Source organism: Microcaecilia unicolor, chromosome 9, assembly GCF_901765095.1.
Source record: "Microcaecilia unicolor chromosome 9, aMicUni1.1, whole genome shotgun sequence".
In the NCBI taxonomy this organism is placed as follows: Eukaryota; Metazoa; Chordata; class Amphibia; order Gymnophiona; family Siphonopidae; genus Microcaecilia; species Microcaecilia unicolor.
Genome location: NC_044039.1, coordinates 192,356,723 through 192,382,344, shown reverse-complemented (window position 1 = coordinate 192,382,344; position 25,622 = coordinate 192,356,723). Strand labels below are relative to the sequence as shown.

At 45.9% G+C, this 25,622-nt stretch overlaps 1 protein-coding gene across 2 annotated transcripts in view; it reads right to left on the bottom strand.

Annotated features, from left to right (window-relative positions):
• The window catches only part of MOK (MOK protein kinase), a 119,710-nt gene that overhangs the window by 6,157 nt on the left and 87,931 nt on the right, over positions 1–25,622 (bottom strand). For both annotated transcript variants that reach the window (XM_030214570.1, XM_030214571.1), the window contains exons 9-10: positions 12,420–12,593; positions 4,053–4,161 (exon numbers count right to left, since the gene is read on the bottom strand). In XM_030214570.1, the coding sequence (XP_030070430.1) occupies positions 4,053–4,161; positions 12,420–12,593 (283 nt within the window). The remainder of the gene's footprint in view (positions 1–4,052; positions 4,162–12,419; positions 12,594–25,622) is intronic.

The following is a 25,622-nucleotide window of genomic DNA, read 5'->3' as shown; positions in this document are numbered from 1 at the left end:
TATCCATATTAACCCTTAAACCAGCATATCTTTCAAACTCCCGAAGGACCCGCATCACTGGAGGCAATGTCTGCTCAGGCTCTTCAACATATAGCAACACATCATCCGCAAACAGTGAAATGCGGTGCGCCATCCCCCCAACCCTAATATCCCAAATATCTGGATGTTGACGTATCAATTCTGCTAAGGGCTCTATGTACAGTGCAAATAGTAAGGGTGAGAAAGGACATCCCTGCCTAGTCCCTCTACCAGTTGGGAAGAAAGATGTATATCGCCCATTAATATTAAGGCATGCTTTCGGAGCTGCATATAGGGCCGCTAACCAAGTGCTAAAGCCATCCCCAAGGCCCATGCAGTTCATTACCTCCCTCAAACCCCCAACTGACCCGATCAAAAGCCTTTTCCGCGTCTATGGCCAGCATAGCTATACTAGACTGGGACCTCTGTGCCTCCCATATCAAATGGAGAGTACGCCTTATGTTATCCCCTACTTGCCTCCTTGGGATAAACCCAGATTGGTCTATATGAATCAACTTCAGCAGTACCCTTGCCAATCTATTAGCCAAGATCTTAGCCACTATCTTTGCATCCACATTCAAGAGTGAAATAGGTCTATATGAGCCACAGACAGTGGGGTCTTTCCAGGGTTTCGGCAGGACCGTCACCCCAGCCTCAGACATTGATGCCGGAAGCCCATTACCCTCCAAAGCCCCATTACCCACCCGCACCAACAGGTCCCCAAGCTCCTCCACAAAGCTTCTGTAGAACCTTGCTGAGTACCCATCTAACCCTGGTGCCTTACCATTTGAAAGCCTTTTTATCACCCCTTGCACCTCCCCTAATCTAATCGGTTCCCCGAACTGTGCTCTTTCGGATTCATTCAGTCGTTTTAATGGGACATGCTCAAAATAACGGGCTATATCTTCAGCTGATTCGCCCTCAGGAGCCCTGTATAAATCTTGGTAGTATTGCAAAAAGCATTTTGCAAGGTCTGAATCAGCATAATGCCATCCTCCCCTACCGTCCTTCATCTTTTGAATAAGAGATCGCACTCTCTTCACCCGTAGATAGCGGGCCAGCACTGCGCTTGATTTATTAGCAAACTCAAAATATTGTTGCTTAAGCTTGGTTCTCATAAAATCAACTTCTGCTATCTGTAATTGTGCTATTTCTCCTCTCACTTTTTTAAGATCCTCCCATAACTGTGGCGAAGGGTTTCGTTTATGCAGCTTTTCTAAACGCAATAAGCGTGTGTGTAAAACTAGTGACTGCTGCCCTTTTTCCCTTTTCTTGCGAGCCCCCCACTTGACAAAGGCACCCCTCACCACTGCCTTCAACGCATCCCATAATACCCCATCTGTTACCTCCCCATTGTAATTAAAGCGACAAAGTTCCTGAATATGGAGCTTAATATCTTCCCGCACTTTCTCATCCCCTAGTAATGAATAAGTCTCCAAAATCCCTGCCGCTTGCAATGGCCAAACCCAATAAGTTTAATCCACATTGGTGCATGATCTGAAAGTTGAATAGTCCCTATCTCAGCCTCCTCCACCATATGCCAGCTATTGCGATGGACCCATAAACCATCTATATGAGTGTACGACTGTGCCGCATGGGAGTAAAAAGTATAGTTCTGCTGCACTCCATGTAACAGCCTCCAACAATCTACCACCTCCACCGCCCGCAAAAATTGCAGCAATGCTTTCCAACCAGGGCCGCTATAATGCCCTTCCCCCAATGGAATGGTCCAGGTGTGTATCGGGGGCAACATTAAAGTCGCCACCCACTACCACTTGTCTTCCAATAAATCCCTGAAGTTCCCCTAACAAATTTTGAAAAAATTCCCTCTGCCCCATATTCGGAGCATATAAATTAATCAATATGGGTTCCTTGCCCTGTAGTACTCCTCTTAGAGCCACACATCGTCCACTTGAGTCCCGAAACTCCTGTTGGAACTACAAACGCACAGCTCTTCCTTAATAAAATAGCCACTCCCCCATCCACTTAGCTCCCCCTCCCTGATGAACCACCACTTCCCGAAAAGGCCTACGTCTTAGCAAATGGACATCTCGCAGTCTTAAGTGCGTTTCTTGCAAAAATATCACATCCCACTTCAGTCTAATCAACTCTTTGAATACCCTACTAAGCTTCCCCTGATTATTGAGCCCGTTAACATTCCGAGTTCCCACCACAAGCGATTCTCCCATCCGTCCCCCTTGTCCCCCTAACCCTTGCCCTGTGTTACTCCCATTAATACCCCCCTGACTACCCCCTTTTTTGTTATCCTGTCCCCCCCTCTGCTTCTTCCCCCCAAACCCCACCCCTACACACCCCTTCCCTTCCCCTCCCTTGTGCTGATCCCTCTCCTATCAGATCAGCCATCCCAGAGGAACCAACTCACTCTACCGGAGGCATAAACACTCTCAAACCAATTCCCAAAATCCTCCTTCCATAACACCCTCCCCTACTGTCACCCCCCACACCAGTCTCCCCCATTCTCTCCATATAAATCCTCTCAACCCCACTCCCGAACTTGTACATACGTTACCCATAGTCCCCCATTTCATTCCAGTCCCGCCAACTCCACTACTCCCCCCTCCCAACCTTCCCCCACCTCAATGCTCCCCCCAAAGTCTCGCCCCCCCTCCCCCATCCACTGCTAGTCCACATTAGAAAACTGCTCTCAAGGAGCTTCTTATCTGTACAATGTCCTCAATGAACTTGAAGATAAACTGCTAGTCCTCAATAATTGGACCTCCTCAGGATGCATGTTTATATGCCTTCTTCCCTCAATCCACCACTCGTTGCCACGCAGAATCCGCTCTAGGCACCATAGACGCCACCAGTTGCTTTATCTGTTCAGGAATCCCAATACATCCCAATGAGCTCAATGCCAACCATGCTTCATCTGGGGTCTTCACTTTGCGCGATTTCCCTTCCACAGTTAACCACACCGCAAATGGGAAGAGCCACCTGTAATGGATCCCCTTTGATCTCATAAACTCCGTGACTTCTCGAAAAGATCTTCGTTTTTGTAATGTAATCCCTGCCAAGTTCTGGCACACTCCAATTTTATCATTTTTCCATATGATCTCCTTCTGCTGCCTTGCTTTAGTTAGGATCCGCTCCTTGGTGGGGTAATCTGCAAAACACACCACAATGTCTCTCGAACCAGTATCCCACTGGGGGCCTGCAGTTCAATGCGCTCTTTGAATGCGAATTTCCAGATGTTGGATCTCACCATCCGGGTTCAATATATACAAGCACAACTCATGTATTACTGCCTCACAATTGCTAAAGATGTCCAATTCTGGAATCCCATCCCCTTAAATCTCAGGTTGCATCACAGAGACCTCTTTTTCCAGGTCTTCCACCTGCTCTTTAAGCTGCTGTATTTCTGCAGTGTACGTGGTCACAGTTTTGTGAAGCTTTCCAACATCAGCTCTAAGGGTTCCAACTCAGTCTTCCACCTCACTGATACGGGTCCCCAATTCTCCAATTTCAGCTTTAATATCTTTCAGTGTATCTTGCACATCCTTACGTACTCCAGCCAGATCAGCTTTCAAGTCCTGGAACCATCCCACCACATTTGACTTAGTTATCTCGTCAGTTCTTTCTGTCCCTTCATTACCATGCTCTTCTTCGGAGTCAGAGGGGATCGACGCCATCTTTTTTCCCTTCAACCCTGGCCCCGCAGGATCTAACTCCGATTTCTCACTCTGTTCCGCCGTGTATTGGAATCTTTCCAAGCTCTTCTTTGGCGGCAAGACTCTGGGACCTCTCTCCCACCACTCTGACCTCGGCGAGCTTAGCAAAATCTCAGGAATTGCTTTATTTTCTATAAGCCCCAGCGGAGCCATGCTATTAAGCTGCCATCCCGGTCAGTGACGTCACTTCCTCCACTCAAGTCTACACACTTTTAGGTCTGCTATTGGTAATATTTTACATTGGTTAAATATTTTAATATGTATTAGTACCTGCCATATATATTAGCAACATTGCATAGAGAATATAGTTTTCTTTTCATGTAACTATTTCACTCTGACAGTTACCTGCTTTCGGGTCTGCCGTGCAACATGCCATAAATAGTTTGATCCAGCTGTCCCTGAAGATTCTGCTCCTCCTGTTTTTCGATGAACAATTGTTCTCTTCTCTTGTACCCTGAAAGAGGAACAGTCAGAGAATACTCTACAAGCCATTTACACAACCAAATATTGAGTGAAGTACAGAACTGCAAATTCTTATTCAGTCAAAAGTTGATTCATGTTTTATTTTTTTTACACAATAAATTGCTGACTCCAGTATCTTCTAGTGGAATATTCAAAAGTCATCCACTGTTCTTTCCCAAAGCCCCCTCTTAGTTGGCATGACTAAATATATATAACAAAATTGTATCACACACAGGTACAATGAATCTAAATTAAAACTCTCATCTGAGGAAAGGCTAAAGAGGTTAAGGTTCTTCAGCTTGGAGAAGAGATGGCCGAGGGGAGATATGATTCAGGTCTATAAAATCCTAACTGGAGTGGAATGGGTAAACACAGTGGCACATTTAAAACAAATAGGAGAAAAGTGAAGATATTTACCTGTAGCAGGAACTCTCCAAGGACAGCAGGCCTTATATTCCCACGAGAGAGTAACACGATCCCGTGTTGACTGTTTCGAAGCTTGTAACAATCTTAAGAGCTTTGTGGCATGTGAGACATGCTCTACCGCACATGCTCAAGTGCCTTCCCGCCCACCATGAGAGCACGGTTACCGCAGTGCAATACTACAGCATAAAAAGAAAATAGGAGAAAACTCCAAGGGGAGGTGGAAGAGTTGTGAGAATATAAGGCCTGCAGAAAAAGCAGGCCTATTTATTCTCACATATGAGAAATCCCTAGCAACCAGGCTCACCAAAAACAACAGTCAATTGGTCCTCGCAACAGTGAGGACATAACACAGATAAGTCTGAAATTATATACAAACTGAGTGTGAGTGCAACCTGGAACAGAATAAAATGGGCCTACGGGGGTGGAGTTGAATCCTAGACCCCAAACAGATTCTGCAAAACTGTCTGCTCAAACCAACTGTCATGTCAGGTATCCTGCTCAAGGCGGTAGTGAAATGTGAATGTGTGGATTAAAGACCACATTTCTTCAAATGGAGGTTGACTGCAAGTGGGCTACCAATGCAGCCATGACATGACCCTCCAGGGTCAGCCCAGCCTGGGCATGTGAAAGAAATGCAATCTGTCAGCCAATTAGACATTGTGCGTTTCCCAATGGCGAACCCCATCCTGTTGGGATCAAAAGAAGCAAAAAGTTGGGCGAACTGTGGGGCTTAGTCCACTCTATGTAATAGGCCAATGCTCACTTGCAGTCCAAGGTCTGCAAGGCGTTCTCGCCAGGATGGGCATGAGGTCAGGGATAGAATGTTGGCTAGACAATCGACTGGATCAGAGGGAACTCAGACACAAACTTTGGTAGGGACTTAGGATGCGTGCAGAGGACTATTCTGTTGTGATAAAACTTAGTATAAAGTGCATCCACCACTAAGGCCTGAAGCTCACTGACTCTACGAGCTGAAGTAACAGCCACCAAGAAAATGACCTACCAGGTCAAGTACTTCAGATGGCAGGAAGTCAGAGGCTCAAAAGGAGCTTTCATCAGCTGGGTGAGAATAATGTTGAGGTCCCATGACACAAGTGGAGGTTTGACAGGGGGCTTTTACAAAAGCAAACCTCACATGAAGCGAATAACTAGAGGCTTACCCTCTACACGGTAATAAGCACTAATTGCACTGAGGTGAACCCTTACGGAGTTGGTCTTAAGACCAGACTCAGGAAGGTGCAGAAGTTATTCAAACAGAATTTGTGTAGGGCAGGAAATAGGATCTATGGACTTGCCCACACACCACATGGCAAACCTCCTCTATTTAATATTTAAATCGTTTTTTTAATGACATTAACAGAAACAGCATATGTTCTTTCAGAACGTACAATAATAAACAGTCATATACCACTGGGTTTACATATTTTCATTATACATTCCACTTAGGACCATTTTATAACCTTTTAACCCCTGACTAACCAATTTCCCCTACTCGCCCTAATTACCCACCCATCCCTCCCTACCCTCCCCTTTCCTTCAAGTTCTAGGACACACTCAGACAGTCGGCCTGAAAGTTACTTGCATTAGAAGTTCAACAGATGACTCCTAGAAGCATGGGGTAATGTCTGTATAAATGGATTCAATTTCTTTAAAAATTGCTGAAAGACCAGTTCAGACTTGCCCTGACACATCTGTCTTTCCAAGCGCATCAAAGCCACCATTTGCATTCTCCACTTCTGCACTGAAGGGCCATCAGGAGAAAGCCAATCTATAAGAATAGTTGCCTTTGCTATAAGTACATAAGTAGTGCCATACTGGGAAAGACCAAAGGTCCATCTAGCCCAGCATCCTGTCACCGACATTGGCCAATCCAGGTCAAGGGCACCTGGCACGCTCCCCAAACGTAAAAACATTCCAGACAAGTTATACCTAAAAATGCGGAATTTTTCCAAGTCCATTTAATAGCAGTCTATGGACTTGTCCTTTAGGAATCTATCTAACCCCTTTTTAAACTCCGTCAAGCTAACCGCCCGTACCACGTTCTCCGGCAACGAATTCCAGAGTCTAATTACACGTTGGGTGAAGAAAAATTTTCTCCGATTCGTTTTAAATTTACCACACTGTAGCTTCAACTCATGCCCTCTAGTCCTAGTATTTTTGGATAGCGTGAACAGTCGCTTCACATCCATCCGATCCATTCCACTCATTATTTATACACTTCTATCATATCTCCCCTCAGCCGTCTCTTCTCCAAGCTGAAAAGCCCTAGTCTTCTCAGCCTCTCTTCATAGGAAAGTCGTCCCATCCCCACTATCATTTTCGTCGCCCTTCGCTGTACCTTTTCCAATTCTACTATATCTATGATTGTAGTTCGTTTTATAAAGGCAATGCATCCCCCTGGGACCGGGGGTCTCAGTTCAGGTTCACCAAATAACAGCAATGGAGAATAACGCCAATCTATGGCCCACAGTTTAGAGACCTGTTCCAAAATGCTCTTCCAGAATTCCTCCACCTGTGCACATCGCCAGAACATATGTCCCAAAGTCGCTCCCTCCCTCCCACATTTGGGGCATGCTCCATCTGGGGAAGCTCCCATATGAAACGCTCGCCGTGGGGGAACATGCAATCTGAGGGCAAAACGATATTGCATCTACCTCCTCTATTTAAAAGAGTAACAGTGGAATCTTTCCTGGAACACAGCAAGACCCAGGAGACACCCTTAGAAGACCCAAGGAAGCAAATTCTAGGCTCTCAACATCCAGGCCGTGAGGGCCAGAGACTGAAGGTTGGGATGCAGATGAGATCCCTTGTTCTGCGTGATGAGGATCGGAAAACACTCCAATCTCCATGGTTCTTTGGAGGACAGAAGAAGAGGGAACCGGATCTGCTGAGGCTAGTAAGGTGCGATCAGAAACATGGTCCCACATTCTTGCTTGAGTTTCAGCAGTCTTCCCCACAAGAGGTATGTGAGGATACACATACAGAAGACCTGTCCACCAAATGAAGCAGGAAGGCATCAGATGCCAGTCTGTTGTGGGCTTGAAGCCTGGAACAGAACTGAGGGACTTTGTGATTGATGTGAGTGGCACCGAGGGGGTGTCCCATGCTCGGAAAATCTCTCTGGCAACGCCCATGTTGAGAGACCACTCGTGTGGCTGCATAATCCTGCTCAGTCTGTTGGTCAGGCTGTTGTTTTTGCCCACCAGATAAGTGGTGCGGAGGAGCAAACCCTGCTGGAGAGCCCAACGCCACATCCGAACGGCGTTCTGATACAGAGGGCATGATCCGGTGCCCCCCTGCTTGTTGATGTAATACTTGGCAAATTGATTGTCTGTTTGAATGTGCACAATTTGGCGAGACAGTCAATCTCTGAAAGCCTTTAGGAGTGTTCCAACTGCCCGAAGTTCCAAGAGATTGATCTGGAGATCTGTTTCCTGGGCAGACCAAGCAGCTTGAGTGTAAAGTCTATCTACATGAGGTACCCAACCCAAAAGGGAGATGCATCCGTCATCAGCACTTTTATGGCTGAGGAATTTGGAATGGAAGTGCCAGAGTCAAACTGGATCAAATGGACCACCACGACAGGGAGCAAGTAAGTTCCGAGCACACTCGGATGATATCTTCCAGACTTCCCGTGGCTTGACACCACTGAGAAGCCAGGGTCCACCCAGTAACCTCAACATCTGCCAAGCTGTGACCTGCTGAGAGGTTCGAACCTGAGAACCTCTTAAAAATCTTGTTACAAGCTCTGGACCAGGCAATGCGGGATCACATTACCTACACATGAGAACAAATAGATCTGCTTGTCCTCGGAGGAATATTTTTTCACTCAGCATATAATTAAGCTCTGGAATTCTTTGCTGGCACAAGTAGAAAAAGCAGTTAATGTAGCTGGGTTTAAAGAAAGGTTTGGATAAATTCCTGGAGGAAAAGTCCATAAACTGTTATTAAGGTAGACCTGAAGAAAATCACCACTTGTCCTGGGATAAACAGTGGAATCTCGACACTTTAGGGATTCTGCCAGGTACTTGTAACCTTGACTGATCACTGTTGGAAACAGGATACTGGGCTCAAAAGACTCTTGGTCTGACCCAGAAGGGCACTCTTATGTTCTTAACTGATGCTTCTCTGATGCAGTTGTGGTGATCTGTTTCAGTTACAATGAAATGTGAGCCACAAAGACAAGGGTTTTGTTACACTGCATAGTGAGGGTATTAACAACTTTGCTAGTTCAGAGGCTGTCAGGGCTTAATGACTCCCTGCTCAGAGCCAACAGGAATTCATCAGAAGGAAGTCATGCCTTACCAAGCTATTAGAATATATCAACATAGATAGAGGATAGGTGGTCAGAGTATATCTGGGCTTTATAAAGGCATTTGACAAAGCCATTCACGAGAGATTCCTGAGGAAATTAAAAAGCACAGGACAGCTGGTAATGTCTTATTGCAGATTGTTAACCAATGAAAGAATAGGGAACAATGAGTCAGACTAAACAATCACATTTCCAAAAGGAAAAAGCAAACAGCAACAATGGCTTGGAACAATTTTTTTAAAGAAAATACCACTGATAAATATAGATCCCTGAGGCACTTTGCTATTCAACATATTCATTAATGACTTGGAAAAAAGAGCAAGGAGAGAAGCTCTGAAAATGTGCCAATGACACATTATTGAATTAGTCAAAATGCAAGCTGACTAAGAAATTAGAGGAGGACCATGTGAACTGTATCTTTAAAATGCAGATTAAGAGGCAGATGCACTAAACTTTAATGACTCTTAAACGACCCTTTAACAACCAATTTTTGAACCGTGGCATGCATTAAAGGACATTTTCCCATGAGGATAGCAGCTAACGAAAACGGAATGCAGATGAGGGATTCCTGTAGAAATTGTATTGTAACGAGATGCACTAACCTTTTCCGATTGACTTAACGCAGGAAAAACGCCGGAAAATCTATGAGAGGTCTGTACCTCTCGTTGTGGCTGTGTGGACTCGCAAAGACTGTCATGTAAAAAAAAAAAAAAAAACCTAGCCAATCCAGAGCATGTTTGAGCCTTACCCAGCAAAAAAAAACAGAAACACGTGGCTCCCCGCTTCCCCCTGCATATAGAAAACAAAAATCAAAAAAAGGATCGGGAGGGGGCAAAGGCGCTTGTCAGGAGCGTCCTGTATGGATGGCCTTGCCCCCCCCCCCCCCCCCGCCCGAGGTCGCCGCTGCTCCATGCTTCCCCCTGTATAAAATAAAACAAAAATGAAAAGTTTAGCAGCCCTGGCCCCCCTCCCTTCCTGTGTCTCTCTCTTGCTTCTTTTGCCAATAGCTCTGCCTCCCGCCATCCTCCGCCCCGTGCCCCCCCCCCCCGAGCTCACCGCTGCTCCCCGCTTCCCCCTGTATTACATAAAAAATAAAAACAAAGATGAAGAGTTTTGCAGCCCCGGTCCCCCTCCCTTCCTGTGTCTCTCTCTGTCTCCTTTTTGCCATAGCTCCGCCTCCTGCCATCCTCCGCCCCCATGCCCCGCCCCCTGAGGTCGTCGCTGCCGCTCCCCCCCGCTCCACCGGACCCCCCCTCCGCATTACCGGGCCCGTGCAGCACCTCTCACCTCTGTATGAAGGTGCTGCACGGGCAAGAAGACCGTCTGATGATTCTTCAGGACGTCTCTCTCCTTCGTCTTCCCTGAGCTGGGCCCGCCCCCATCTGATGTAAGTAACTTACATCAGATGGGGGCGGGCCCAGCTCAGGGAAGACGAAGGAGAGAGACGTCCTGAAGATTCACACTGATCAGACGGTCTTCTTGCCCGTGCAGCACCTTCATACAGAGGTGAGAGGCGCTGCACGGGCCCGGTAATGCGGAGGGGGGGGTCCGGTGGAGCGGGGGGGAGCGGCAGCGACGACCTCAGGGGGCGGGGCATGGGGGCGGAGGATGGCAGGAGGTGGAGCTATGGCTAAAAGGAGACAGAGAGAGGCCGGGGCTGCTAAACTTTTAGTTTTGTTTTAATTTTTTATTTTATACGAGCAGAAGCGGGGAGCAGCGGTGACCTTGGGGGGGGGGGCAAGGGGGGTGCAAGGCCGTCCATACAGGGCGCTCCTGACACCTTTGCCCCCTCCCGATCCTTTTTTTGATTTTTGTTTTCTATATGCAGGGGGAAGCAGGGAGCCATGTGTTTCTGTTTTTTTTGTTGTTGGTGTTTTGACGTTTGTGGCATGCGCAGAGCAGCCAGCAAAACGCTTGGCTGCTCTGCGCATGCTTTAGGGGCCGATTACGGACGGGGATTACGATTCTTTGATACATTGTACTTTTCAATACCACACCGAGCATGTGCAACTTGTTTTTTTGGTGCATTCTTCGTTTTTAAAAAATTGTTAGGGACTTTAACGATTTAGATTTTTTAACGTTTGGTTGATGCATCTGGCTCTAAATGTAATGTACACAGATATAAAGTGATACACATGGAGAAAAATGTCAAACTACACACTCATGGTTTCCATAATAGGAATTACCATAATGGATCTTGGAGTCACTGAACACTTGGAAATCCTCAGCTGAGTGAGTGGCAATGACTATAAAAGCAAACAGAATGCTAAGCATTATTCAGAAAATAAATAAGAATAAAACTGGAAATATGATGCCTCTGAACTGATTCATAGTGTGACTATATATATACATAGTAACATAGTAGATGACGGCAGAAAAAGACCTGCACGGTCCATCTAGTCTGCCCAACAAGATTAATTCATATGTGCTACTTCTTGTGTATACCTTACCTTGATTTGTATCTGCCATTTTCAGGGCACAGACCGTAGAAGTCTGCCCAGCACTAGCCCCGCCTCCCAATCTCTGCTAAGCTTCTGAGGATCCATTCCTTCTAACAGGATTCCTTTATGTTTATCCCATGCATGCTTGAATTCCGCTACTGTTTTCATCTTCACCACCTCCCGCGGGAGGGCATTCCAAGTATCTACCACTCTCTCCGTGAAAAATTACTTCCTGACATTTTTCTTGAGTCTGCCGCCCTTCAATCTCATATCATGTCCTCTAGTTCTACTGCCTTCCCATCTACGGAAAAGGTTCGTTTGCGGATTAATATTTTTCAAATATTTGAACGTCTGTATTATATCACCCCTGTTTCTCCTTTCCTCCAGGGTATACATGTGAATGCAGTGTGCAATTCTCATCAACACATCATGGGGTGGGTTACTGAACATTGCAGGCACTGTATCTATCACTGGAAGGTGTTCTAAAACAGTGATTTTTATGAGCCCAGCTAACCGGGGCGGGACAAGGAACCGGCAGAGCTGACAGCTGCACGAGTGCTCGGTGCACCCCCCTTTGCTCCGAGGAGGGGGGCTGCTCCACCCCGGGAAGCAACTATGGTAGGTATGCCACTGGTGGTGTGGAACAAGTTGATAGGAAATTTTATCTTCTGTTTTCGACTGCAGATTTTAAACACATTTCGTTTCAGTCACTGCATAATTAAATTATGGGATCAGCTGCCAGACAATGTGGTCAAGGCTAATAATATAGCCAAGTTTAATCAAAAGTTTGGATAAATTTCTAGAGGGGAGGTCCATTAATCACTGTTTAGCTGAAAAGCCCTAGCAATCTCCACCTCCTGTTCCTGGAAGTCAGCAACTTGAATAGGGCTCTCATATTTGGGATCTGACAGGTACTTCCAAGTGACCCAGACTGGCCATTATCAGGGACAGGATATTGGGTTTAATGGACCACTGGTCTGAAGAATATAAGAAGTGCCATGCTGCACAATACCAAATAGTGGATTCTTTGAGAATTATTTTCATAGTGATAGAACTGACCTGTGACTTTACCTGATATCTCTGAAGTATGCATGCTGGAGTGCTTGTTTGGCACTGATCCTCTCATCAGGGTCATATTCTATCATTGCATACATCAGAGCGAGGCTTTCAGGGGAGATACCTGGTACATGAAGAGATAGTCCTGTTCCTTTCTTCAAGGGAAAATCAAAACTCATAGCTCTAGACCTGCAGTTAAATGTAAAAAAGCAAAAGAAAACAACATTAACCATCTGTGGAAACAACTTTCTATAAGGTTTAGTGAAAAAGAGAATACTTTCAAATCTGTTATCTATATTGCATAACAGTTTTAGTAGAAGTGATACAGCTTACTACCATATGATATAAAATGGTTAGGTATACCCAAAAGTAGTAAAAGAAAAAAATGAATCTCTGAAGATTAAGTGCTCTACTTCATCTCTTCTTTTGCTACTACTGGCTATAGATTATACCTGCCTCTGTTGTGCTGATACCTAGGTATATTATTTCAACCAAGGTTCCTAACCAGTGGCGTTCCTGGGTGGGGGGCTGGCACCCGGGGCGGATCGCCGATGGGTGCAGCGCCCCCCCGATGCAGTGCATACCCCCCCAGCGCAAGGATACCCCCGCAAAGGAACCCCCCCCCCCGCCGGGTGCACACCGCTGGGGGGGGGGGGGGGGGGGGGTTGCCGCGCGCGCCTGCCTGCCCTCCGTTGGTCCATGCTTCTTCTCTGCCCCGGAACAGGATGCTAGTCTGTCATGGGCCTGAAGCCTGGAACAGAACTGAGGAACCTTGTGATTGATCTGAGTGGCAAAAAGATCCACCGAGGGGGTGCCCCACTCCCGGAAGATCTTGCGTACCACACCCGAGTTGAGCGACCACTCGTGAGGTTGCATTATCCTGCTCAACCTGTTGGCCAGACTGTTGTTTACGCCTGCCAGATACGTGGCTTGGAGAAACATGCCGTGACGGCAAGCCCAAAGCCACATCTGGACGGCTTCCCGACACAGGGGGTGAGATCCGGTGCCCCCTGGCTTGTTGACATAGTACATGGCAACCTGGTTGTCTGTCTGAATTTGAATAATTTGATTGGACAGCCGATCTCTGAAAGCCTTTAGAGCATTCCAGATCGCTCACAACTCCAGGAGATTGATCTGAAGACCTGACTCTTAGAGGGACCAAGCTCCCTGAGTGTGAAACCCATCTACATGAGCTCCCCACCGCAGGAGAGATGCATCCATGGTCAGCACTTTTGAGGCTGAAGAATTTGGAAAGGACATCCCAGGGTCAAATTGGATCAAATTGTCCACCACTGAAGGGAATTGTGAAAATCAGTGGACAGCTGGATCACATCCTCTAGATTCTCCGCAGCTTGATACCACTGGGAAGCTAGGGTCCATTGAGTAGATCTCATGTGCAGGCATGCCATGGGCATCACATGAACTGTGGAGGCCATGTGGCCTAGAAGTCTCAACATGTGCCGAGCCGTGATCTACTGAGATGCCCTGGCCATGGAAATGAGAGACAGAAGGTTGTCTGCTCTCACTCGGGAAGATAGGCCCGAGCTGTCTGAGAGTCCAGCAGAGCTCCTATGAATTCTAGTTGTTGAACTGGAAGAAGGTGGGACTTTGGGTAATTGATGACAAACCCTAGTAGCTCCAAGAGTCGAATAGTCATTTGCATGGACTGTAGAGCTCCTGCCTCTGAGGTGTTCTTCACCAGCCAATCATCGAGATAAGGGAACACATGTACTCCCAGTCTGCGTAGCGACGCTGCAACCACCACTAGACATTTTGTAAACACCCTGGGCGCGGAGGCAAGCCCAAAGGGTAGCACACAATACTGAAAGTGCTGTGTTCCCAGACGGAATCGCAGATACTTCCTGTGAGCTGGAAGTATCGGAATGTGAGTGTAAGCATCCTTTAAGTCCAGAGAGCATACCCAATCATTTTTCTGAATCGTGGGAAGAAGGGTGCCCAGAGAAACCATCTTGAACTTTTCTCTGGCCAGATATTTGTTCAGGGCCCTTAGGTCTAGGATGGGACGCATCCCCCTGTTTTCTTTTGCACAAGGAAGTACCTGGAATAGAATCCCAACCCTTCTTGCCCTGGTGGAACGGGCTCAACCGCATTGGCGCTGAGAAGGGCGGAGAGTTCCTCTGCAAGTACCTGCCTGTGCTGGAAGCTGAAAGACTGAGCTCCCGGTGGACAATTTGGAGGTCTGGAGATCAAATTGAGGGAGTACCCTAACCGGACTATTTGAAGAACCCACCGGTCGGAGGTTATGAGAGGTCACCTTTGGTGAAAAAATTTTAACTTCCCTCCGACCGCTAGATCGTCTGGCACAGGTACGTTTATGGCAGCTATATTCAACTGGCGCCAGTCAAAAGCCTGTCCCTTGCTTTTGATGGGGAGCTGCAGGGGCCTGTCTGGGCGCAAGCTGTTGAAGCAAATGAGCGCACTGCGGCTGAGCCTGAGAAGGCTGTCGGGAAGGTGGATTGTACCTACGCTTATTGTAAGCATAGGGAGCATTCCTCCTTCCCCTGAAAAATCGTCTGCCTGTTGAGGTAGATGCTGAAGGCGCCTGGTGGGAGAGTTTGTCGAGGGCGGTTTCCCGCTGGTGGAGCTGCTCTACCACCTGCTCGACCTTCTCACCAAAAATATTATCCCCCCGGCAAGGGACATCCGCAAGCTGCTGCTGGGTCCGATTGTCCAGGTCAGAGGCACGCAGCCATGAGAGTCTGCGCATCACTATACCTTGAGCAGCAGATCTGGATGCAACATCAAAAGTGTCATAAGCACCCCTGGACAGGAATTTACGACACGCCTTCAACTGCCTGACCACCTCCTGAAAAGGTCTGGCGTGCTCCAGAGGGAGCTTATCCACCAAGTCTGACAGTTCTTAACATTGTTCCACATGTGAATGCTCGTGTAGAGCTGGTAGGACTGAATTTTGGACATGAGCATAGAGGACTGGTAGGCCTTCCTCCCAAAGAGTCTAAAGTCCTAGCCTCTCGCCCCTGGGGCGCCGAGGCAAAATCTCTAGTACTTCTGGCTCTCACAACCGCAGAGTCGTGAGGTAACTGTGACCTCATCAACTCAGGTTCTCCATGGATCCGATATTAGGACTCCACTTTCTTAGGGATGGTGGGATTAGATAATGGTTTCATCCAATTCCTCAGCAATGTCTCTTTAAGGACATTATGAAGAGGGGCAGTGGATGACTCCTTAGGTGGCGAAGGATAGTCCAGAACCTCGAGCATCTCAGTCCTGGGCTCATCCTCATTTATCACAGGGAAGGGAATGCCCACAGACATTTCCCGGACAAAGAAGGAGAAGGACAGACTCTCCGGCGGAGAAAGCTTCCTCTCAGGGGAAGGAGTGGGATCAGAAGGAAGACCACAAGACTCCTCGGAAGAGAAATATCTGGGGTCTTCCCCTTCATCCCAGGAGGCATCCTCCTCGGTATCGGACAAGAGTTCACGAACTACACTCCGAAACTGGGCCTGTCTCACCGCCGAGGAACCATGTCCTCGATGGCGATGTCGAAAGGTCGACTCCCATGCCGGCGGTGATGAAGCTCCCTCCATCGACGTCGACGGGGAGTCAACCTGGGTGGCGGCCGATGCCGCAAGCGGTACTGGCGTCGGGGACCTCACCTCAGGCATGGAGCCAGCCGCTGCTTCCATCGACGGTACCGAGGGTGCAAGCACCCCCTGTACCGGAACAGACTGATGCAGCAGCCCTTCCAGGAGACCCGGAAGAATGGCTCAAATGCTCTCCTCCAGAGTCGCTGTCGAGGAAGGCTGTGGGACTGGTAACGGAGTCGAAGTCAGAATCTGCGAAGGCCTGAGAGGCAGTACCGGGCTCTCCGAAGATCGACGCACCAACACCTCTTGTATGGAGGGTGAGCGCTCCTCCCGGCGTCGGCGCTTTCCGGGTGCCGAATCCCTCAACGCCCCAGAGATCCCGGTAACGTGCCTCGACGGAGACTGGTACCGATGCTTCTTCGCCTTCGCTCGAAGCACATCACTGGTACTCCTCAGTACCGATGAGGAGGACGTGGAATCCACACGCCTCCTCGGGGTTGGGTCCAACATCAGTCTGTCACAGTGGGCCTGCACAGCAGGAGCCTTCGAGACAGGTGGAGACCCACTCAATGGCTCACTACTTCCAGCTACAGGGGAAGTTCGGACAGCCATTACCTGCGCTCCTGATGTCGATGCCATCCCTGGTGCCCCTGTCGACGCCGAGGAATTAGTCGGAGCTCCGAAAAGACAGTCCCGAAGAGCTCTTCTTGACGCCTGTGTCCGCTTTTTCAAGCTAAGACATAACTTGCAAGCGTCTGGGAGGTGGTCGGGCCCAAGGAACTGAATGTACCCAGGAGTGCGGGTCAGTGCCTGAGATCGACCGCTGGCACCGAGCACACTTCTTGAAGCCGCTGGAAGGCTTCGATGACATCAGCATAAAAATCACGGCGGCGAAGTCAAACGGCTCGATTGTGCCAACTGAGGGCACAAAAAAGGAAACTGCAGACAGGTGGCCCAAAATGGCTGTGACGGAACCGAAAGGAAACTTAAGAAGGACAAAAACTAAGGAAAAAAGAGGGATTTTTTTTTTACTATAAAAGAAAAAAACAAGAAAAAGGCGACGGGAAACAAGAAAAAAGCGGAGAACAGCACACGAAAAGGCGCCTAAGTTTTTCCTGGGACCTAAGGGAGAGAGACCGACAAGCAGCCACTCTCCACCGCAGAAAAGAAAAAACTGAGGCGGGAAGATGGCTGCGCATGCACAGTGCGTTCGTCTCGCACTTTGCTGGCTGTCACAAAGCTCTTCAGACTTTACTAGAAAAAATCTCCGTTCCTGGGGCCGCCGTGGGCGCCGACCCACATGTGAGAACAAGCAGCCTGCTTGTCCTCGGAGAAAAAAAGTATCATCTTATTTTCTTTTTTATATTTTGATTTATTTCTATTTATTACATAAGTACATAAGTATTGCCATACTGGGAAAGACCAAAGGTCCATGAAGCCCAGCATCCTGTTTCCAACAGTGGCCAATTCATGTCACAAATACCCGGCAAGATCCCAAAAATGTACAAAACATTTTATACTGCTTATCCCAGAAATAGTGGATTTTCCCCAAGTCCATTTAATAATGGTCTATGGACTTTTCCTTTAGGAAGCTGTCCAAACCTTTTTTAAACTCCGCTAAGCTAACCGCCTTTACCACATTCTCTGGCAACGAATTCCAGAGTTTAATTGCACACTGAGTGAAGAAAACTTTTCTCCGATTCGTTTTAAATTTACTACATTGTAGCTTCATCGCATGCCCCCTAGTCCTAGTATTTTTGGAAAGCGTAAACAGACGCTTCACATCTACCCGTTCAACTCCACTCGTTATTTTATAGACCTCTATCATATCTCCCCTCAGCCGCCTTTTCTCCAAGCTGAAGAGCCCTAGCCGCTTTAGCCTTTCCTCATAGGGAAGTCGTCCCATCCCCTTTATCATTTTTGTCGCCCTTCTCTGCACCTTTTCTAATTCCACTATATCTTTTTTGAGATGCGGCGACCAGAATTGAACACAATATTTGAGGTGCGGTCACACCATGGAGCGATACAAAGGCATTATAACATCCTAATTTTTGTTTTCCATTCCTTTCTTAATAATACCTAATATTCTATTTGCTTTCTTAGCCGCAGCAGCACACTGAGCAGAAGGTTTCAACATATCATCAACGACGACACCTAGGTCCTTTTCTTGGTCCGTGACTCCTAACGTGGAACCTTGCATGACGTAGCTATAATTTGGGTTCCTCTTTCCCACATGCATCACTTTGCACTTGCTCACATTAAACGTCACCTGCCATTTAGATGCCCAGTCTCGTAAGGTCCTCTTGTAATTTTTCACAATCCTCCCGCGATTTAACGACTTTGAATAACTTTGTGTCATCAGCAAACTTAATTACCTCACTAGTTACTCCCATCTCTAGGTCATTTATAAATATGTTAAAAAATAGCGGTCGCAGCACAGACCCCTGCGGAACCCCACTAACTGCGCTTCTCCATTGAGAATACATACCATTTAATCCTAGTCTCTGTTTTCTATCTTTTAACCAGTTTTTAATCCACAATAGAACACTACCTCCTACCCCATGACTCTCCAATTTCCTCTGGAGTCTTTCATGAGGTACAATATGGGTTTCACTGTTTTTGGTTTTGAGTTCATTCCATAATGACATATGTCTGTAACATACTTTATAATAGAATAATGCTGTAGATGTTTTGCATTGCCTCTTCACATTACTTCATATAGTTGATTAATTTCATATAATGTATGTGTTTCTATTTGTATAGACTCCTGACGCAGGCCTGTATGGCCGAAACACAGCTGTGTTGAGTCCCTTTCTCCCTGCTATTTTTTGACTAATAAAGTTTGTTTTTTTAACCAAATTTTTGTCGTCTTTTTTATGTATTTATTTTTTAAATACATAGCCTGTGATTATCTTTACATTTAATTTATTATTTTATTTTTGGGGCTATTTTATTTTTATTATTTTTTTATTTTTATTCCTGTTTTTGTGAGTCAGCTTTGCTGTTTTGTTTTCTGCTGTTTTTTCGCGAAGACTGGTTTCTTCTGTTTTTTTTTGCAGTACATTGTCAAACGCCTTCTGAAAATCCAGATACACAATATCAACCGGCTCACCTTTATCCACATGTTTGTTCACCCCTTCAAAGAAATGTAGTAGATTGGTGAGGCAAGATTTCCCTTCACTAAATCCATATTGACTTTGGGGCTCATTTTCAAAGCACTTAGCCTTACAAAGTTCCATGGTAACCTATGGAACTTTGTAAGGCTAAGTGCTTTGAAAATATGCCTCTATGTCTCATTAATCCATGCTTTTGAATTATGCTCTGTAATTTTGTTCTTAATAATAGTCTCTACCATTTTGCCCGGCACCGACGTCAGACTCACCGGTCTATAATTTCCCGGATCTTCTCAGGAACCTTTTTTAAAAATCGGCATTACATTGGCCATCCTCCAATCTTCCGGTACCACGCTCGATTTTAAGGATAAATTAATCGCCAAGAATATTGCCTCCTCCCTCAAATCACCCAGGGAAAATCTTTTACAGAACAAAGAAAAAAAAAGCCACAAACAGAATCCCCCTTATAGTGACATACAACCCAGAGCTGGAAAAATTATAAAAGATCTGCAGCCTCTACTCCAGGAAGATGAATTACTGAAAGAGATATTCCCATCCCCACCAGTGCTGGCTTTCCGACAGCCACCCAACTTAATACACAAGCTAATTAGAAGTAAGCTCCCAACACAGACTCAAAAAGAAAAGAATGGCACACATCCTTGCAATATATCCAGCTGCAAACTATGCCAAAACATTTCGCAGGACCCCACGGTCATTCACCAAGGAAAAATATTCAACATTAAGGAATCTTTCACGTGCTCATCTTCCAATGTGATATATATATACAGTGGGGGAAATAAGTATTTGATCCCTTGCTGATTTTGTAAGTTTGCCCACTGACAAAGACATGAGCAGCCCATAATTGAAGGGTAGGTTATTGGTAACAGTGAGAGATAGCACATCACAAATTAAATCCGGAAAATCACATTGTGGAAAGTATATGAATTTATTTGCATTCTGCAGAGGGAAATAAGTATTTGATCCCCCACCAACCAGTAAGAGATCTGGCCCCTACAGACCAGGTAGATGCTCCAAATCAACTCGTTACCTGCATGACAGACAGCTGTCGGCAATGGTCACCTGTATGAAAGACACCTGTCCACAGACTCAGTGAATCAGTCAGACTCTAACCTCTACAAAATGGCCAAGAGCAAGGAGCTGTCTAAGGATGTCAGGGACAAGATCATACACCTGCACAAGGCTGGAATGGGCTACAAAACCATCAGTAAGACGCTGGGCGAGAAGGAGACAACTGTTGGTGCCATAGTAAGAAAATGGAAGAAGTACAAAATGACAGTCAATCGACAAAGATCTGGGGCTCCACGCAAAATCTCACCTCGTGGGGTATCCTTGATCATGAGGAAGGTTAGAAATCAGCCTACAACTACAAGGGGGGAACTTGTCAATGATCTCAAGGCAGCTGGGACCACTGTCACCACGAAAACCATTGGTAACACATTACGACATAACGGATTGCAATCCTGCAGTGCCCGCAAGGTCCCCCTGCTCCGGAAGGCACATGTGACGGCCCGTCTGAAGTTTGCCAGTGAACACCTGGATGATGCCGAGAGTGATTGGGAGAAGGTGCTGTGGTCAGATGAGACAAAAATTGAGCTCTTTGGCATGAACTCAACTCGCCGTGTTTGGAGGAAGAGAAATGCTGCCTATGACCCAAAGAACACCGTCCCCACTGTCAAGCATGGAGGTGGAAATGTTATGTTTTGGGGGTGTTTCTCTGCTAAGGGCACAGGACTACTTCACCGCATCAATGGGAGAATGGATGGGGCCATGTACCGTACAATTCTGAGTGACAACCTCCTTCCCTCCGCCAGGGCCTTAAAAATGGGTCGTGGCTGGGTCTTCCAGCACGACAATGACCCAAAACATACAGCCAAGGCAACAAAGGAGTGGCTCAGGAAGAAGCACATTAGGGTCATGGAGTGGCCTAGCCAGTCACCAGACCTTAATCCCATTGAAAACTTATGGAGGGAGCTGAAGCTGCGAGTTGCCAAGCGACAGCCCAGAACTCTTAATGATTTAGAGATGATCTGCAAAGAGGAGTGGACCAAAATTCCTCCTGACATGTGTGCAAACCTCATCATCAACTACAGAAGACGTCTGACCGCTGTGCTTGCCAACAAGGGTTTTGCCACCAAGTATTAGGTCTTGTTTGCCAGAGGGATTAAATACTTATTTCCCTCTGCAGAATGCAAATAAATTCATATACTTTCCACAATGTGATTTTCCGGATTTAATTTGTGATGTGCTATCTCTCACTGTTACCAATAACCTACCCTTCAATTATGGGCTGCTCATGTCTTTGTCAGTGGGCAAACTTACAAAATCAGCAAGGGATCAAATACTTATTTCCCCCACTGTATATATATTTTTTGTTACATTTGTACCCCACGCTTTCCCACTCATGGCAGGCTCAATGCGGCTTACATGGGGCAATGGAGGGTTAAGTGACTTGCCCAGAGTCACAAAGAGCTGCCTGTGCCTGAAGTGGGAATCGAACTCAGTTCCTCAGTTCCCCAGGACCAAAGTCCACCACCCTAACCACTAGGCCACTCAGTATAAAAAAATGCAACAAAGGCTGCTACATTGGAGAAACCAGTCAGATGCTAAAGAAGATTTTTAATTTACATTGACACCATATGAAAAATGCCAGTACCAATAAAGATGTCACGTCTGTGGGGCAGCACTTTACAAAACCAGAACACTGTACCAGTGACTTCATGGTAAGAATCTTAAAAGGGAACTTTAAAACAATACAAGAACGTAAGACCTTTGAAGTCAGAATGATTAAATATTTTGACACCCACCAGACAGGACTTAACAAAGATCTGGGTTTTCTAGCACATTATAAACCATAAAATTGTACTGCTTTGTCACCCTCCTGTCTCTATGCATATCTTCCTGTCTCTCACCTATTCACCCCCATCCTGTTAGACTGTCACTGTAATGCTTTGATGTTTCACTTATATATACTGTCATCCACCAACATTTGCTTATTTCCGATCTGACAAAGAAGGGCAACCTTCGAAAGCTAATCAATAAATGTATTAAGTTATGTTCTTTTCCATGTTTTATTTTGTTTTATTTCTATTGATTATCTTTAAAAGTGGACTAACATGGCTACCACACCTCTCTACTCAAGGATAAATTACATATTACTAACAATAGCTCCACAAGCTCATTTTTCAGTTCTATCAGTACTCTGGGATGAGTACCATCCGGTCCAGGAGATTTGCTACTCTTCAGTTTGTAGAACTGCCCCATTATATCCTCCAGGTTTACAGAGAATTCATTAAGTTTCTCCGACTCGTCAGCTTCAAATACCATTTCCTGCACCAGTATCCAACCCAAATCTTCCTTGGTGAAGACCAAAGCAACAAATACATTTAATCTCTCCGCTACGGCTTTGCCTTCCCTGATCGTCCCTTTTACTCCTCGGTCATCTAGCGGTCCAACCGATTCTTTTGCCGGCTTCCTGCTTTTAATATACCTAAAAAAATTTTTACTATGTGTTTTTGCCTCCAGCGCAATCTTTTTTTCAAAGTCCCTCTTAGCCTTCCTTGTCAGCGCTTTGCATTTGACTTGACATTCCTTATGCTGTTTCTTATTATTTTCAGTCGGTTCCTTCTTGCATTTTCTGAAGGATTTTCTTTTAGCTCCAATAGCTTCCTTCACCTCACTTTTTAACCACGCCGGCTGTCGTTTGGTATTCCGTCCTCCTTTTTTTTTTTTTTTAATTCTTTATTTATCAATTTAGATATATTAAACAAGCAAAAATAAACTTGTCAAGTAAATAACATCACTGTTTAACTATATAAGGAAATCAATTAGTATTCAAACATTTACAGCATGTTAATTAAAGTCCACATTATTGAGATTCAAAAATTACATCATGGATTCCAAAAGAAAATAATTGAGGAAGCTTTCCTTAATTCGGATGCTCATAAAAGATATCTTCTCTTAATATATAGGGTTCTAAGTTAATTACTCCCTTGTCCTTTTGCAGCTAAGAATGAAGAAAGCTGTGCTGGCTCATAAAACACATATTTATTAGATTGATATTTAACTAGGCATTTGCACGGGTACTTTAGAAAAAACGTACCTCCTAACTGAATTACACCAGGCCTCATAAGTAAAAATCTCTGTCTACGTTTTTGAGTCTCTTTAGTCACATCAGGGAAGAGACTAACTTTTAAACCAAGGAAACTCTTATCCTTATTTTGGAAGAAAAGTCTCATCAGCCAGTATTTATCTGGCGACAAGGCTACAGTGGCAATTAAAGTAGATGCCTGAACTAATTCCGTATCTGAGGATTCCAGTATCAATGAAATATCCAATTCTGACTTTTCTTGAGGCACTGGGCGCTTCTGGGGCAGGTAATATATTTGTGTAAATGGTGGAACCATTTCCTCTGAAGCGCCAAGTGTCTCAGTAATATACTTTCTAAGCATTTCCCTTGGTAAAACTCCAAATTTTTTTGGAAAATTTAAAAAGCGGATATTATTGTTTCTGGTTACATTCTCCAAGAATTCATTACGTCTCCTCAAGGAAATTAAATCTTTGATCATAGTCTCTTGGTTTAAATGAACCTCTTTCACTTGTTTTTCCAATTCTTCTTGACGATTCGATATTGTCTCTACCTTGAATTCAGTCTGTTGAACCTTGTGGTCCATATTAGACATTTCTTGAGATAATTGTTTAATTTGTGGACTTAAGGAACTCCCCAAGTCCACAATCAAAGTGTATAGAGTCTCTAATGTAATTTCAGTGGGTTTCTGGGATTTAGGAAATTGTACCTCTGTAACTGCAACAGCGATCTGTAGTGCTTTATCTCCGGTCACAGCTTCCATCTGGTGCTGATTATTAGATGTCATATCTCCCCCTCGAGAGGCACCTAGATCACAAAAAAGGTCCACACTGTCCGCAGTTCGACTCTCCTCCTCGGTCCTGTGGACGACTACACTCTTCGGTGGCGTCCTGTTAGGATCCGGCGTCGACGTGCTCGCTCCCGAGGGTTGCGGGGGAGGTGCCCTATCATCGGGGCTGAGCGATAGCTCCAGTCCAGCGGTCTCCGAAATGGTTCCATTTCCACCCGGTCGACCTAGCAGACCTGCTCCCGGTGTTCCTGATATCTGTGCTCCACGAAGGTAATCAATCATTGTGGACTGTAAAGGAAGACTTTGCCGTGGAGGGGCAGCGGCGGAGGACAAGCGGCCCCTTCTCTTTGGCATTTTTCTTTCCCGGAGCTTTCTGAGCGTCCGAACTAGTCAGCGGCCATTTTGAATCTCAGCTCCCGTCCTCCTTTTTTAATATGTGGAATATATTTGGCCTAGGCTTCCAGGATGGTGTTTTTGAACAGCATCCACGCCTGATGTACATTTTTGACCCTCGAAGTTGCTCCTCTAAGTTTTTTTTTTCACCGTTCTTCTCATCATAAGTCTCCTTTTTTAAAGTTAAACGCTAATGTATTTGATTTCCTATGTATACTTACTTCAAAGCTAATATCAAATCCGATCATATTATGATCACTGTTATCAAGCGGCCCCAGCACCATTACCTCTCACACCAGATCATGCGCTTGACTAAGGACTAGGTCTAGAATTTTTCCTTCTCTCGTCGGCTCCTGTACCAGCTGCTCCATAAAGCTCTCCTTGATTTCATCAAGAAATTTTACCTCCCTAGCATGCCCCGATGTTACATGTACCCAGTTACCCAGTCAATATCGGGGTAATTGAAATCACCCATTATTATTGTGTTGCCCAGTTTGTTTGCGTCCCTAATTTCCTTTAACATTTCAGCATACGTCTGTTCATCCTGGCCAGGCGGACAATAGTACACTCCTATCACTATCCTTTTCCCCTTTACACACGGAATTTCAATCCACAGTGGAACCCAGCCCGTTTCCTCAACAATAAAACGGGCCCTAGGAAGGCTCTCTTGTGATTTTTTGTCTTTCCCCTGCCCTCCCCTCCATGTCTAGCGATTCTTCCCTTCCCTCCCCTCCATGTCCAGCGATTCTCCTCTTCCCTGCCCTCCCATCCGTGTCCCGCGATTCTCTTCTCTCCTGTCCTCTCCTCCCATCCCATCCATGTCCATCGATTCTACTCTGCCCCTCCCCTCGATATGCCGCAATTCTCTCTTCTTTTGTACCTCATCGTTTTCTGGCTGGCCTGACTGGCTTCCCTTCCATAGGTAACATCCTGACGTCAGCTCGCCTCCAGCGTTCCCTTCCCTCTCACTGTTCCACCCTCTGACGTCATTACGTTTTGACGCGAGGGCGGGGCAGTGAGGGGGAATGGAACGCTGGAGGCTGGCTGACATCATGAGATGTTACGAACCCAGGCAGCCAGACAGCGATGGAACGTTGGAGGTGCAAATTATTATATAGGACAATGATGAAACCTTATACTTGTCAACTTTGTATTGTTTTCTTGTATTGAAAACTCCCAATAAAATAAAATAAAAAAGGATTAAGTATGTTGGCTATGACTGGGATACAGTTAGGCCATAAATCTTCT